This window comes from Leucoraja erinacea, chromosome 7 (genome assembly GCF_028641065.1).
Source record: "Leucoraja erinacea ecotype New England chromosome 7, Leri_hhj_1, whole genome shotgun sequence".
Taxonomy (NCBI): domain Eukaryota; kingdom Metazoa; phylum Chordata; class Chondrichthyes; order Rajiformes; family Rajidae; genus Leucoraja; species Leucoraja erinaceus.
The window spans coordinates 48,696,293-48,710,891 of record NC_073383.1 but is presented as its reverse complement, the minus strand read 5'-3'; the positions used below and the strand labels follow the sequence as shown (position 1 = coordinate 48,710,891).

General features: G+C 43.4%; 1 protein-coding gene across 1 annotated transcript in view; it reads right to left on the bottom strand.

The window, feature by feature from the left end:
* Window positions 1–847: 847 nt before the first annotated feature.
* LOC129698976 (aryl hydrocarbon receptor-like) overlaps window positions 848–14,599 on the bottom strand; it is a 114,767-nt gene continuing 101,015 nt past the window's right edge. Inside the window, exons 9-11 of the mRNA XM_055638518.1 lie at window positions 9,460–9,601; window positions 7,064–8,462; window positions 848–5,299 (exon numbers count right to left, since the gene is read on the bottom strand). Coding sequence (XP_055494493.1) covers window positions 5,153–5,299; window positions 7,064–8,462; window positions 9,460–9,601 — 1,688 coding nt within the window. The 3' untranslated portion in view covers window positions 848–5,152. The remainder of the gene's footprint in view (window positions 5,300–7,063; window positions 8,463–9,459; window positions 9,602–14,599) is intronic.

Sequence of the window (14,599 nt, the reverse complement as noted above, 5' to 3'; positions counted from 1 at the left end):
CATTTTGTATCTATCTCCAGTTCCTTCCTGCACACTCTCCACCCAAACTGATCTAAGCAGAGCATTGGTCATGAAATGTGTTCTCTCAGAAAGAGCACAAGAACACCTCCAGTGAGGATTTTCCTCAGTGGAAATTCATGGAATGCCACCTGTGAAGAATACCATCAGGAAGGACTCATGGAGTACTACGAGCGGGGATTCATGGAACACTGCCAATGGGGATTCATAGACTGCTGCTTCCACATGGAAAAGATTTCTGAACATTTCTCTGGAAATGCATCAGTCTGCGAGATATTATCATGAGGTTAATCAGATACCTCTCCTTTTGTTCTCTTCCTCTGCACCCCTGACCTCATGCTCTGCAACTGTAAACATGATTTACCCATTTTCAGTTCTGAGCAAAGATCAACGACCTGGAATGTTAACCCTGTCTCACCCTCAGCAATTGCTGCCTGACCTGCTGAGTATTTCCAACATCGTCTATGCTGTTTCATGTACTGTATAAATCCTGTCATTTGCACACGTGAACCTGCTCATTCTGGGGCAATCATTCAGGTCTTTTCCTATATTAAAAGCAATGGGACTGTATTTTCGATTTGTTCCAAATACCATATTAACAGCACATCCAGAACGGCTAGCCTCCCGAGATGAGTTTGAGTGATTTGGATACCTGTGTTAAGCTATTCTCTCAGTCTTTGCAAGGCACTCTGTCGCTGAACTGCTGCTACACTGATTATAAATACAACTATGCAAACACACACACATACACACAAGTATGCAAAACCATTCATCAAAAAAATGTGCAGCTGCAAGAAATGTATAAATCCATGGTAAAATCTAAAGCAAGTTTCTTTTGTGTGAACAACACTGTGAAGTGACGGCACAATCTCTTTATTGTGAAGAACAAAGATTACATATCAACAGGCAACATACAGATTGCAATCATACAACAAATCACTGTTTTTATTCTTCAAAGTGTTCGCACGTTAATAATCAAATAAACGTGAGTCTTTGATGGCTACGAAACGACAAATTTAAATTCAACAGATATAAAATATCTTGACTCCTAAATGAAAACAATAAATAAGAGTGGGACCATCGGTTTCAAAAACAAGGTGTGAATGTTATGGCACCAATGGACACATCAGAATTAGTGACAATTAAAATGCTAAGTATATAATATAGTCAAACTATAACAAATTATCATTGGACAGTAAAAACAAAAACTGACCTACATCTGTGTCCAATAAAGCATTGGTTCAAGGTGTGCTCAATGTATTTCTAGAAATTACACATTACACTATTTACAAAATATATATGTATATATAATATGCAAGTATAGATGTATATTTATGTTGTAATGTTAGGCTTCAATACTGATTGTCATCACAGTCATTTACTGATTGTCCTTGTTGCTTAAAATATGTGTAAAACAACCATTTGTTCCACCTCTCCCAATTCCTCTACCCTCACCCAGGAGGTTGATTGCTGTTATTGAGATTCAAACTTGGCCTAAGCAGTCAACTCTGGCCTCTTGCTTTGATCTCACTCCTCCCTCTATTCTAATGGAGTCACAACTGACAGCAGCCTTCAGTTGCCAAGCCCCGAATTCTTCCTAAACGTCCTTGCTCTTCCTTTAGGGTATTCTTATAGAGCCCCACCTTAGCTAAGCACTTTCAGTGGGTATTTTTCTTTGTAATTTGACATTTTGACGATAATGATCCTGCGAAGTGTTATAGAATCCCACAACACAGAAACAGGCCCTTCAGCTTACCAGATCTGTGCTAACCATCAACCACCCATTTACACCAAAACTACATTAACCCCTATTTTATTCTCCTCACATTTGCATCTACTACTCTGTACATTCTACCACTCAAGGGGCAATTTACAGCAGACAATAAACTACATTTTTGGGATGTGGGAGAAAACTAGAGCACCCGGAGGAAATCCACGTGGTTACAGGGAAGTTTGCAAACTCCACACAGACAGTACGTGAGATCAGGATTGAACCGAAGTATCTGGAGCTGCGAGGCAGTAGCTCTATCAGCTGTGTCATTATGTTGCCCCAAAGTTTTCAATGTTCTTTTTGCAACATTGATAGTGATGTAAAAGTGGAATTGTTGTTGCTGGAGATCTGGGTCAGAAGTTCTCCACAAAGGTGATGCACCCCACAGGGCTGACACTGTCCTTTCCCCAGGTCTTCATGCCTTCACTTTATAGGGAGTTTCAAACATTCAGCAAGCACAGGTACTCTTGTAAATCTTTCTACCCCACAGCTCAGTGGATCGAGGTTACTCGTAATTAGCTGACTATTGGCCAGGCTAAAGACGGCTACAACAACATGTGTTGGAGGACATGGCCAAAAACCGGCAGTCGTGACCATCTGTGGACAGGAGGGTAAGACACTTCAGGACTGCGCAGAGATGGCAATGGAAGTCAATACTGAGATAGATTAAGTGTTCCACTTTGGCAGGAAGAATAGGAAGAGGCAACGTACAGGGCACACCACTAAAATGGTACAAGAATAGTGCGTAGTTCATTCAAAGTGACAAATTGTTAGGAGAAAGGTTAAATAAGTGGACGGGATTGTGCTTAGTTTGGAGATACAGCATGAAAACAGGTCAGTTAGTAGGTAGATAGGAAATTTTTGGTGGGATATGGGCAGGCAAGTGAGACTCGCTCAGTTAGCCACCTTGTTCGGCTTGGATAGGTTGGGCCGAAGGGCCTGTTTCTGTGCTGTATGGTGCAATCTTCAGCCCTTGCAATTGGGAGCCCATGAACTGGACACTCAGTATCAAAAGCATTAATTTTCCATCAGCCCCACAAAAGTAACTCTAAAAAGTCAGTTCCAGAGGCAGCAGAATGTTGACAAAAACAATTTCAATCATGAAAGTATATGGGCAAAATATAGAAATGATTTTACATTCATTCCAGAAATAGCATAGCATTGCTATTGTATTTTGGGTTTCACTCCAAATATGTTTCCCTGGGTGAACAAATAATTATCGTATTTATTAGACAATGCCTCCTACCTTTTGCATTCACTGGCTACAACCAAACTGTGAAGTCCTATCTGTCCAAGTGCTGTCAATATTCCACTCTGTCTTTTGCTCAGGACTATGCACACTATCATGTTTTCCAACTGTCATGGCATGATCAAACCCAACCTTATAAACTAGACTTGGCTGATATACTCTGGCAAAACCACTCTCTCCATATCCCATGTCCAGACATGCAGACCTTCCGGCCAGCATCATTCAAAGATGATCAGGGGATGACAATTCTTCCTCTCTCACATTGGTCAAAACTCCTCCCCAATTGGGGTCGATCATCTCAGTCTCTTAATTGCAATCAGAGAAATTGAGGGGAGAGATCATTTTATTACAGTGCGCACTGACTCTGGTAATGGCATCAGAAATAGACGTAAAGTGCTGGAGTAACTCAGAGGGTCAGACAACAGCTGTGGAGAAAAAGGATGGGTAATATTTGGTCGGGACACTTCTTCAGACATCAGAGAAGTCTGGTTAGAGACCACTATAAAGTGAAACTTGAAATCAAGGTGAATTTGATACGTCAATTCATCATCTGCCAGAAATTATTTGAACCATCACCATATTCCTGGGAGGAAACAAATTTTCCCCAAAGACTCTCAGACGTTCACAGATAAACAGGAAGTTCCACTATTCTACTTTATTCCACCACTGACCCCTTGTGTGGACAATATTCCTAATACTCCTCCCCATCCACACATGATTTATTACCTTTATTGGAATATCTGTTCAATTGATATCCATTCTTTGATCCAGCAATTCCAATCATAACAAGATGGCAAAGGTGCAGTTCATCTCGACCTCAATTGTTCCAGTATAGAATATCTTGCCATTCATTATGTGCAAGCTTCTTCTAATTTATTGAATCCTTGGGCTTCAGTTCAATTCAATCTCTTCCACCCTCATTGTCCAAGTCAGATAGATACATGGGTGTACGCCATTGAACACTCAGAATTTTCTGTATCTCTTCCTGCTCATTTCAGCTATTAACCTCACTCTGTCGCTCAGTGAGACTTCAGCTGATCCATATCTCAGTTCCATGGACCCTTTGCCTTGAAATGGTTCATCAGTCTCATTTGTGAAAGCCAGCAACAGCTTCCAGGAAAATTGTGTGAAGGGATATGTCACCGGAATAATGATCTACTTTCAATTGTCCTGGACTTGAATAATTCTTCAAGATTACCTGCTCCACGTTTCATAGAGACCTGATTACATCACCCCATGTCTTCTCTCCTTAATAAAATACTTATTACTTATGCCTACAACGTAATAATTTGAGCCCCATCATCATTCTGATCAATCTGTGTGGAATTCCTCCAAAGCTAATTGTTCTTTTCTCCATTCCCAGCCCAGAACGGATGACAATGTCCCACTAGAACCTTTTACATCTTTCCTCAAGAATTATTTCAACCGAGGCTCTATTCTCAGGTTTGAGTTTCAGAATCATGTTGATTTTCTTAAATGTCAGTTTGAAGCAACAACTACATGAAAGTCTCAAATTAAAAAGTTTAAATACTTGTGAAGTTGCAACTCTATTGACACATGTGAAGTATGATGTGTCTGATGTCATGTTGTTGAAGATATCAAAGCACTGATCTTGGTCTGACTGAAAATAATTTTCTCCCCAATGTTAAACGTTGACACTTCTTCACGACCTCACTGACCTGCAGGCACCTTGTTCACCAAAGGGAAAGAGACAACCCACTGGCTGGTTTAAAACGGGACAATGATCAGAAATTAGGCTGTTTCCTATTCATGGCAGCTGAGACAGCAGAAACTCTGTCGCCATCTTTCACATCCTCTCAGTCATTCTGAATGACTCTAATCAACACAAGGGTAGACTACGCAACAGGTTTAGAAGGCAATTCACACTGCAGCCTGCATTTATGTTTACATGAAAATCGCCCAGCTCATCCTACTCTGTAATTAGCACCTTAAAATTGTTTTAAGCAGAGTACACACTCAACGGTAAACCCATCCCCTCATTAACAAAGAAAACAAGGGGATTACAGAGCAGAAGTACTTTAGTTTGCTTCAGAAATCTTCCGTTGCTGCACGTGGTCCTTGTGGTGACCCTGGAATGACCACTTGGTGGAAAGTTATTGAATGTAATAGCCAGACGCTGGAGGGTTTGCAAAAACGTCCGTGTAGGGATGTCTTTTGTCCGAAGACATTTCGTTTCCACCAGGATGGACACAGGCATCTGGATATGCCACATCAATGGTGCTCGGAACACAGTTCTCCCCCTAAAGACATGGACAGAGTAAGCAGAGAGACACATGAGATGGGATGAGATTGAGCTTAATTTAGTCTAGTTTACCAATGTTGACCTTAAACTGGAAATGCTCTCTGCTCCACTATTAGGCTAAGAGTGCAGGAGAGCCTCGCTCCGAGTCTGAATCAGGCTCGCTCTCCTCTTCAAACCATACTCTCCGCCACAACTCCACTAGGGCCTTTTGTGTCACATTCTGACTGCTCCATTCAGCCACCTCCAAGGTAGTCACCTACTTGCCCAGAGATTCAATCTTGATTAACACACACATTACAAATGAGGCTTTGAAGCAATATACAATGCACAGCTGCAGATATAGCATTGATTTGAGGCACCTTCTATTGGGAAATAGTTTTTATTACCCCAATGGCTATGGTTCTTAAATAGAACCTGATACTGCAGGCAAAACACATGGGTTTTATGGATAACTGATAATACTAATGTGAGTGCTAAGAGTCAAATAGAAATATAACATGGAAATAGGCCCTTCAGCTCATTGAGTCTATGGTGCTCCAAACACTATACAGCACTAATCCTGTTTCATTCCTCCCATATACCCATCATTTAGGCTCTTGATTCCTCCTCTCACCTACATGTCAGGTGGAATTTAAAGCAACTGATTAGCCCACCAACTAACCTGCAAGTTTGTGGGAGGTGGTAGGAAACTAGAGCACCCAGGGAAACCCACGCTGCCACATAGAGAACACACAAACTGCACACTGACAGCGCCCGAGGTCAGGGTTGGACCCAACTTGCTGGCATTCTGAGGCAGCGGCTCAACCAGCTACGCCACTAAGCTGCCCTGTTGAAAAGGCAACATCTACACCCAACTCAACCTGCCCTTAGAATGTGCAGTTAAATATTCCTAAACAGCAGGAAGCAATCCGAAGCAGTTGTGCTTCCCACATCACTTCAGGTGGACCGGGTCACATAAACACTGGAAACCTCCTACCCTGAAGGAGGCTTAGGAACCCAGTGAGACTTTATGACTGGAATCAATTGTTTTCTGATTTCCAGATTTTCTTCAAATGATCAACTGGATTGAAGTTGCCAGTAGACCTGGCATGAATTGAACTCCTCTGGATTTCAGCTCAAGTAACATCAGCATAACCCTTATTACAGGAACATGTCAACAATCACTAGAGGGGTTCAATCCCCTTCTCCCCGAGGTCCCACTTACCGAGCTCTTGGTAGTTGCCTCAGATTCCTCTTATATTCAACAGGCTATCCGCTGCCAATAATTCTTTGCAATAATTTGCAGGCACCTCCAATTACTAGTAAGCGCATTTCAGATTTTCCACAGGCCCTCTTAACTATCTCTGTCTTCCAGGCAGTCAAGTCCCTATCCAGTAGAAATTTGTAGTCCACACATCCATCCAAAATCATTATTTGGGTAACAGTGTAAAAAGACAAGGGAGCTCACCCAGCACGGAGCCAATTGGGCTGATCCACATCACAACTAATAGAAAATAGGTGCGGGAGTAGGCCATTCGGCCCTTCGAGCCTGCACCGCTAATATTCTATTACACACCCTATCTCAGCTTTGAATGCATTAATTGATAGAATATCCACAGGCTTTCAGACCAGAGAATTAACAATCACTACCTTAGCAATTAAAAACCTCATGGCTTGAGCTCTTCAGCCAGTGGAAACAGTTTCGCAACATCTACCCATTTTCCTCAGAGACATTCGCTGAGAAGCTTAAGTCAAACTCCAAATGGAAACATGAATTTGTTACCTTTTGGGCCCCATCCTGACCAAGGGATGGTGGAAACAATCCATACAGGTCCACCGTAGGCTGTAGCTCTGGACAATGTTCTACAAAGTGGGCAGTGGAAGGATTCGACAGCGGGTGCTGGCAGAGTGGAGTTACTTGTGCCGGCTGCTTCTGTGACAAAGCCTGAAAAGTGGAGGAGTTGGTGAGGAAGCTGCGGTACTGACTATCACCGGTCATTGTTAACTCCACGTAAGGTGTCCCACCCATGGGGTAACCCATTTCCTGGCCAACTTGAGTGGGGGCAAGAGACGATGGCACAGGCTGCTGAAAGGAATCCACATTTTGTCCAATACTATAGCCATGAAAGGGATCCAGCTTGTAAGGAACAGACTCAACAGCTGTAGGTGGGCAGACATAGTTTCTCCACTGGTGACCATGCCTTGGCTGGGGGTCTGCTAGATGGAGAGAATGCACGCCATTGACAACAACCTGCTCAGTGGTTGGCGGGTCAAACTGGCACTCCGTGTGCAGTCGCACTTTCAGCAGCGGAGGCGTGGGTTCGCCTAGAGATCGGGGCGCATGGCAGGGCAACGAGCGTTGGTTCCAAAGCTGATCGTTCTGGTGGGGTTGTGACAGGGCTTGATGCTGCATCAGCAGTGGAGGGTGGTGTCGAAGAACATCTTGGGAGGAAGACAGAGATTCTTTCCCTGAGATTGTGGGGTCCATGTTTGAAGCTTGGGGAAAGTTCGACAAAGGATATGGCTGCCCGTTTCCTGAGAGTTCCTGATCGTTGTTGGTCACCATCGAGTCGTGGATGTAGGACAAAATCTCACCATTTGTCATGATGTCATTTAACGTGGGGACGTAGTCAGGGTCTGTTTCCACCCTCACCATCCGCTCATCGAACAGGAGGAGCTCCAAGTCATCCGCCCCGAGTCCGAGATTTTCGAGCGCACTGAACAAGTCGCTGTTCAAGCAGTTGTCCTCAGCCACCAGGTTGAGGGAGTCCAAGGTGGCCAGCAAGGGATCGAGTGTCCTCCCGTTGCCCTCTGGCTGTCCTGCTTCACCAGGAACCAGCTGCCAGTTGCACCCAGCAGTGTCCCCAGAGTCAGCGGCTTCGCTGAAGGAGCCGCCGCTGAGAGGATACCTGGGCTCGGAGGCCGGGTGGCAGACGTACACAGACTCGTCCTGCTGCATCATGGCGCCCAGAAGCGAGCTGGGGTCCACCGATTTTTGCTGCTTCTCGATTTTGCCCGAGGTGTTCTTCCTCCCCCCGCTGCTCTTCCCCTTGGCCTGGTGCAGATGTGAGTGCCCTGGATTTGAGGAGGTGGTTATCTGGTAGAGCAGCGCCTCTCCAGTGGCAAAGTTGAAGGGCTGGTGCTGGGCGCGTTTACGGAGTTCCTCCCCTCCCTCCTCATCGCTGTAGGAGCACAAAATAAGAAACCAACAGATTTGTCACATAATGGATATAAAGATTATAAGCTGGGTGTTCTGGCCAATAATTATCTCTTAAATGACACAATAAAAAAATCATTGCCATTGCTGTTTGTGGGGAGCTTCTTGTGCAAAAAATGGTTACCATGTTTCCCACAAAAGAGATGATGCCTTAAAATGAAACATATCGCTATGGTAATGTATGAAGCAAAATAAACTTAATTGACTGGAGCACTTTAGGATCTCCTAAGGTTATCTTAGATTTATTTCTGGATTCAAAGCTCCAAGGACACTAAATACAGTTCCTAGTTTCAGAAGGAAGAAACTTCAACCAATAACAAGGCTTGGTTGTCCATTGACTGTTAACTAGAGAGAGGGGGAAGAGGAGGAAAACATAAATGGTGCAGCTGATAGAACTGCTGGTTCGCAGTTTCAGTGATCCTATTTGATTTGACCTCATATGCTGTCTGTGTAGATCAGTGTAAGGAATTTCATGGAACATCTCAGACAAGGCAGATAGTTTCACCAGATAAATGCTTGAAGATGAACTCAGGGACAGAAGCCTTCACATGGACATCCAGTCCCCTTGCAGGGATTGGGTCATTAAATCTGCAGGTAATGTGAAGCCCACCCAATAGATGGTGCAGATTGGAGGGTGGTGGACGATGCAAGAGGCGGGAAGACCCACTAGGAGCAGAGGAATGGGACTCGCAGTCCCAATTTTCCATCATCTTTCCCTATGGCCCCACAAGATCAGGTCAGAATCTGCCTCAGCTGGAACCCAGACTGGGGGAGAGCAAAAAGCACCGACCCTGCGCTGTGATCGGCACGTTCACTACTTTATTCATCTCTCAGCTTGTTAGACAAACAGAGTGAACGGGTCCACAGCACACTCCCTGCCAGGAAGATCAAAACTGCGAGGGAATTGCGAAGCAGTAACAAAGGAAAGGGAACAGCGCAGATTGATCCGCACGCTCACTCACACCAGAGGCCTCTGTGTTGCGATGATGTAGTCTGGCTTTCCATTCTTGTATACCAGCCTGGCATTTGCTTGCACCCAGGCCCAGCAGTTGTTCTTGGTCAGCAGTCGGAACACAGTCAGGCCACTCTCGCCAGTTTTAATCACTGGAAGAGAAAGAAAAGTCAGAGTGAACACAGGCATCTGAGCCGATGAATGAGCTTTCTTGGTCTGATTAACAGGCTGGAGGACATGAATCAACTGGACAGATTACAGACGTTGTATTATACCACCACACAACTTAGGCGGAGGCCATTCAGCCCATCGAGGTCCTGACAGTGCTCAGAGCAATCCCCTTCTCTTATTTACTACCCGATAGCCTAGTCTTTTGCATGTGTCCATTTGCTAATGACAGGTCCAATAACAACATTTAAAGACAATTTGGACACGGTTCAGAGGGATATAGGTCAAGTGTGGGTACCTCGGTTAGCAGACAAATTTGGCTGAAGAGCTTGTTTCTTTGCCATATGACCTGTCCCTACCCATTAACACTAGGGAGCTTACAGCAACCAATTCACCTCTAACCTACATGTCTCTCGGATGTGGGAGCAAGCCGTAGTACCCGAGGGAACTACGTGCTCATGAGTGAACTTGCAGACTCCACACAGACATCAACAAGGTCAGGATTGAACCTGGATATATTACGCTGTGAGGTAACAACTCTCCATGTTGTGCCGCCATTTTTAAGAGGGTGAGTCACTTAGCTATATGGGCATTACCTGCTAAGCACAGGATCTAGATTGTATTGGTCCATGAGCAAAACACCACGTGTTCTGGAGAAAAGATGATCTTTTCCCAACTGATGGACAATGCCAGGGCACTAATTCAATGTCTGCACCCACCATAACCATGACTCCTATATCCCCATCGCCCCATTACTCTTTATGACATCTCTTGAACAGGACTGGGGAACGTTTTGCTGTTGAGCCAGGGACTGGATATTCAGTTGAATCATCACTGTGATGTGTAGAATCCCTCCCACATGAAGACTTTCTTGCCTGGTTTTATCACAGACTTGCAAACACTCTTGTGGACATCTGTCCGTTAAAAGTAAATTCTATCTAACCATTCCTGTTCACTTCTGCACCTGGCTTGAGAAATCGCCACTAAATCTGCAGGACAACGTCTTGACCAGAGCAAAATTAGATATTGATCTTGGATACAAACACTGTCAGTTTTAGAAAATGGCAAATCAGAAATAAATAATCTACCATTGCCTGCAGTTCAACCATGCACTGAACCAATACTAACTAACAAGGTATTTCCCCTGTAACCTATTAAAACGATGAGTTGTAGGGGATTTAAAGCAAAGATCCTAGATGGTCCACTCGACGAAAAAGACGTAGTACAGTCATGGGCAGATTCATAGGTAATTTAAGGTCCCATTTCCGTAACCGGCTTCCGTCTCCGCACCAAAGATCCCATAGGATAATAGTGCAGAGACGGAAGACGGTACACGAAACATTCTCGTAAAAATAAAAGTATTTGCTAAAAATCTTCTCCTCATTTTCAGAATTTTAATTTATTAACATAAACTGTTCCCCCGCAACGTTGATTACACTGCGAGTCGGGTCGGGTCGGGTCCAGTTACGAAAATGGATTACGTTCCGTTCCGTTGCATACTACACGTCATCCTTTTGCAATTAGCAGGAGTCATCCATCTTGCTCCGCTATAGGATCTTTGATTTAAAGGATGATTGTGTTACATTGAAATTAGCATCCTGGTTGGAAATACCCTGAAGATCTAACTGGGCACAACTTCCAAACAGCTTGTGTAAAACCAGAAGCAAAATGACAATTTCTTAATAGTCTCAATGTTAATTTGGTCAAGAAATAGGGAAATTGAGCTACACGTCCAAATTTAAGGCCATCATTGAGCAGATGCTCAAGATCTAATTCGAATCTCATGAGATCTGAATAAAATAGCCTGTGGGAAACATCAGACTTTCATCTTCCCAAATGCCAGCTTCACTAAGAGCTAATGTTCACTCCTCTCAAAGTTGTGGATTCAGTCGGTGCTCCAGGACTTGGGTAGGGACTTAAGTTGACCGCCAGTTGCACTACCATTCCTGAGGAAATATTAAATCGAGACATTTGTTCTGACTGCAGTTGGATGTAAAAAATTCAATGCCGCATATTAAGAGTTTCGAATTTTCTCAGTGGTACTCCACTCACTGCTAAGAAGCTAATTGATTGTTCTTCACATCTGCAGTTGATGCAAATAGATTGCAACACTCTGACAACAATTGTACTGCCTAGGTGATGCATTGGTCTTGAAACACTGTGGAGTTTCTACTGCAAATAATAAGGTACAATAAATATAGATTTTATTTAAAGTGTGCAGTCACTAATTCAAGCATTGACTATTGTAGATGGGTGACCCTGACTCAATGGATAGTATCTTCACATCACCATGTCATCTATTGGACAACGCCTTGGGTCAGACACGACTTCTGACCTTTGACCGTACGTTCCTGCAGAAGGGCAATGAAATCACGCCTTTCCTTGTCGCCACATCGTCTGAAGACGTTGGTTTCTGCAGCTAACAAGGTTTTCCCACCACGCCTTTTGCACTGCTAGCTTGTATTTTCCAGTCTCCGTGTGGGCCCAGGGGAAACAAAGGAAACACATGCAACAGGGGCCTGGGGAAGGAGAGTCTGACACAGGCTCAATCCATACCAGAGAGGCAGACGAGAGTCCATAAAGATTCTAACTTAATTCTGGTTGCATTGCCCATTTGCCAGCATGAACTTTAAGAGAGTGGTGAGAGAGCTGAAGAATGGAACTAACCCAACAGCCAGCATGGTAAGAATGTGAATACATTCTGCATCTGTGCAGTATGAATTCATACAATGATCTCAACTAAATGTTAAGCCAACAGTGTAATCTGGTTACTCAGATGTCAGTGTACTAGAAGGTTTGCATTTCAATAAAGAGTTCAACTTTAAGCCTCAACAAAACAAACTTCAAAGAGATGATGCGTGCGCTGGCCAAGTTAGATCGGGAAATTACGTTAAAGGGTAGGACAGTAAACAAGCGGTGGCTAATATTTAAAGTATTAATACATTGTTTACAACAAATATACATTCTTTTAAGGTGTAAAATTGCAACAGGAAAAAGTGGCAGACGTGTGGCTTTCATGAGGTTAAGATAGCATTAGATCAAAGGAATATGTTTATGATGTTGACAAAAAGAGCAGTAAATTTGAAGATTAAGAACATTTTCAATATTCAGCCAAGTGCAAGGCATCGATGAGGAAAAGGAAAGTAACAAGACGCAATAATTAGGGTGTAACAGCTTCCATGGACTGGGTCTGTACTCTCCAAAGTTTGGAGGAATGAGAGATGATTTTAATGAAACATTAAAAATCTTCTGAGCCACAAGAGAGTGGATGCAGGAAGGATATTTTCCTGGCTGCAGTATTGTAACAATGAGTCTCAATATAAAGAGTGTTCGTTTCGGACCAAGATGATAAGAAATGTCTTTAGTTAAGAGAGCAGTGAGTTTTTGTGTATTTCTACCCACGAGGGTTGTGGAGGCTCAGTTGCTGATATACTCCAGGCCGCCATTGTTAGATCTTTGACTATTAAGGGAATCAGCAAATATGGGCTCAGTGCAGGAAGACGCCGAGGTAAAATATTAGCCATGAACTTACTGAAAGTAGGAGAAAAAATGAAGGGCTGAATGGTCTCCTCCTATTTCAACATTGAATGAGGCAACCATTCCCATTCCCCTGATGTTACTGGTGTCGAACATCACAGTGCTGTCCGAGCCCTCAGGCGACAACTCTTCTTTGACGAGGTCTTTACATTCTTGCAACTTTTTGACATGATTGACACTTACGAGTGCCAATCCTGCCAAAAAACATACAGACACGTTGACCTAACTCGATTGGGAAACCACCTGGAGACTAGGTCGTTGCACGAGCGTGAATTGGTTTCAAAATTGTGCCTTTACCACTCAAAGGATACAACTCTATTCAGCTTGCAACAGCTCAGAATAATCAACAACCCTCAGAATAAAAAAAACAAAATACTGCAGACTCTGGAAATCTGAAATAAAAACTGAAAACATTGGAAACGCTCAGCTAGTCAAGCAGCATTTGTGGAGAGAGAAACATCAGTTTCAGGTCTGTGACCCTTCATCAGAACTAAGTTCTGACAAAGACTCCCTGTCCTGCAACAATGGCTGTTTCTCTCTTCACAGATGCCACCTGACCTGCTGACCAGCAATGTTTGTTGTCATCAAGCCCCAACTGACTCCAACCGGAATGGGTCAGTTTTGTTCAGTACGTTGAATTGGTCAGGCAACAGTACAATATCTTGGGAAACCTTTTTCTTCAAATCCCCCCGGTACAATGTGACTTTGGTAGACATATCACAGACATGAGCTACCCCAGTTAACAGCTTTGGAGGTGGAGTGTTGGGGGAAAAATAATTGAGCAGATGTGCTTTCAGAGGCTCAAATTGGTGGGATTAGCAAATTCCACAGGATTGCTGAATTACATAGAATGTAATCTTTGCATGGGGGACTTCCTTAATGTATTAAAAAAACCGTAAGCATGTCATCTGTGTTTATTACAACTCATTTTTTTAAACTTCAATGTCAATGATAAAGGCAGCATCTAATGCCTATCTGTAAACATCCTTGACAAAAAGTGTCGTCTTCTAGAACCGATGAAATCCCAATGTAGTGTGTGTGATTTGCCAGGCTATTTTATGGAGCATGTAACCTGCTGTAATAATGCTGTTAACTGTAACATGGTGTGACAGGCTCCCTTTAATCTCCTTGCTGCACTGAATCCTATTGCAGTCCAAATGCCATTTCTTCACTAATCCATAGCTCTGGTGTATGTGTGAATGGGTGAGGCTCCTGTGGAACTGTTCCCAGCAGTTTTGGTGAAACAGACTGTCATTTCATATCCAGGTTTTTCAACTGATCTCACATGGAGTGAACTATTGAACAATTGAACTATTGAACAAGATTCATTGAAGCAAACATCTTTGTTGTGGCAGAAAGAACATTTCCAAAAACCATAAAAGCAGCTGCATCATCTTTTGAGCCTGTTGCCTGCTTGCAAGAAAGACCCTGTTTTATCTGGGGCT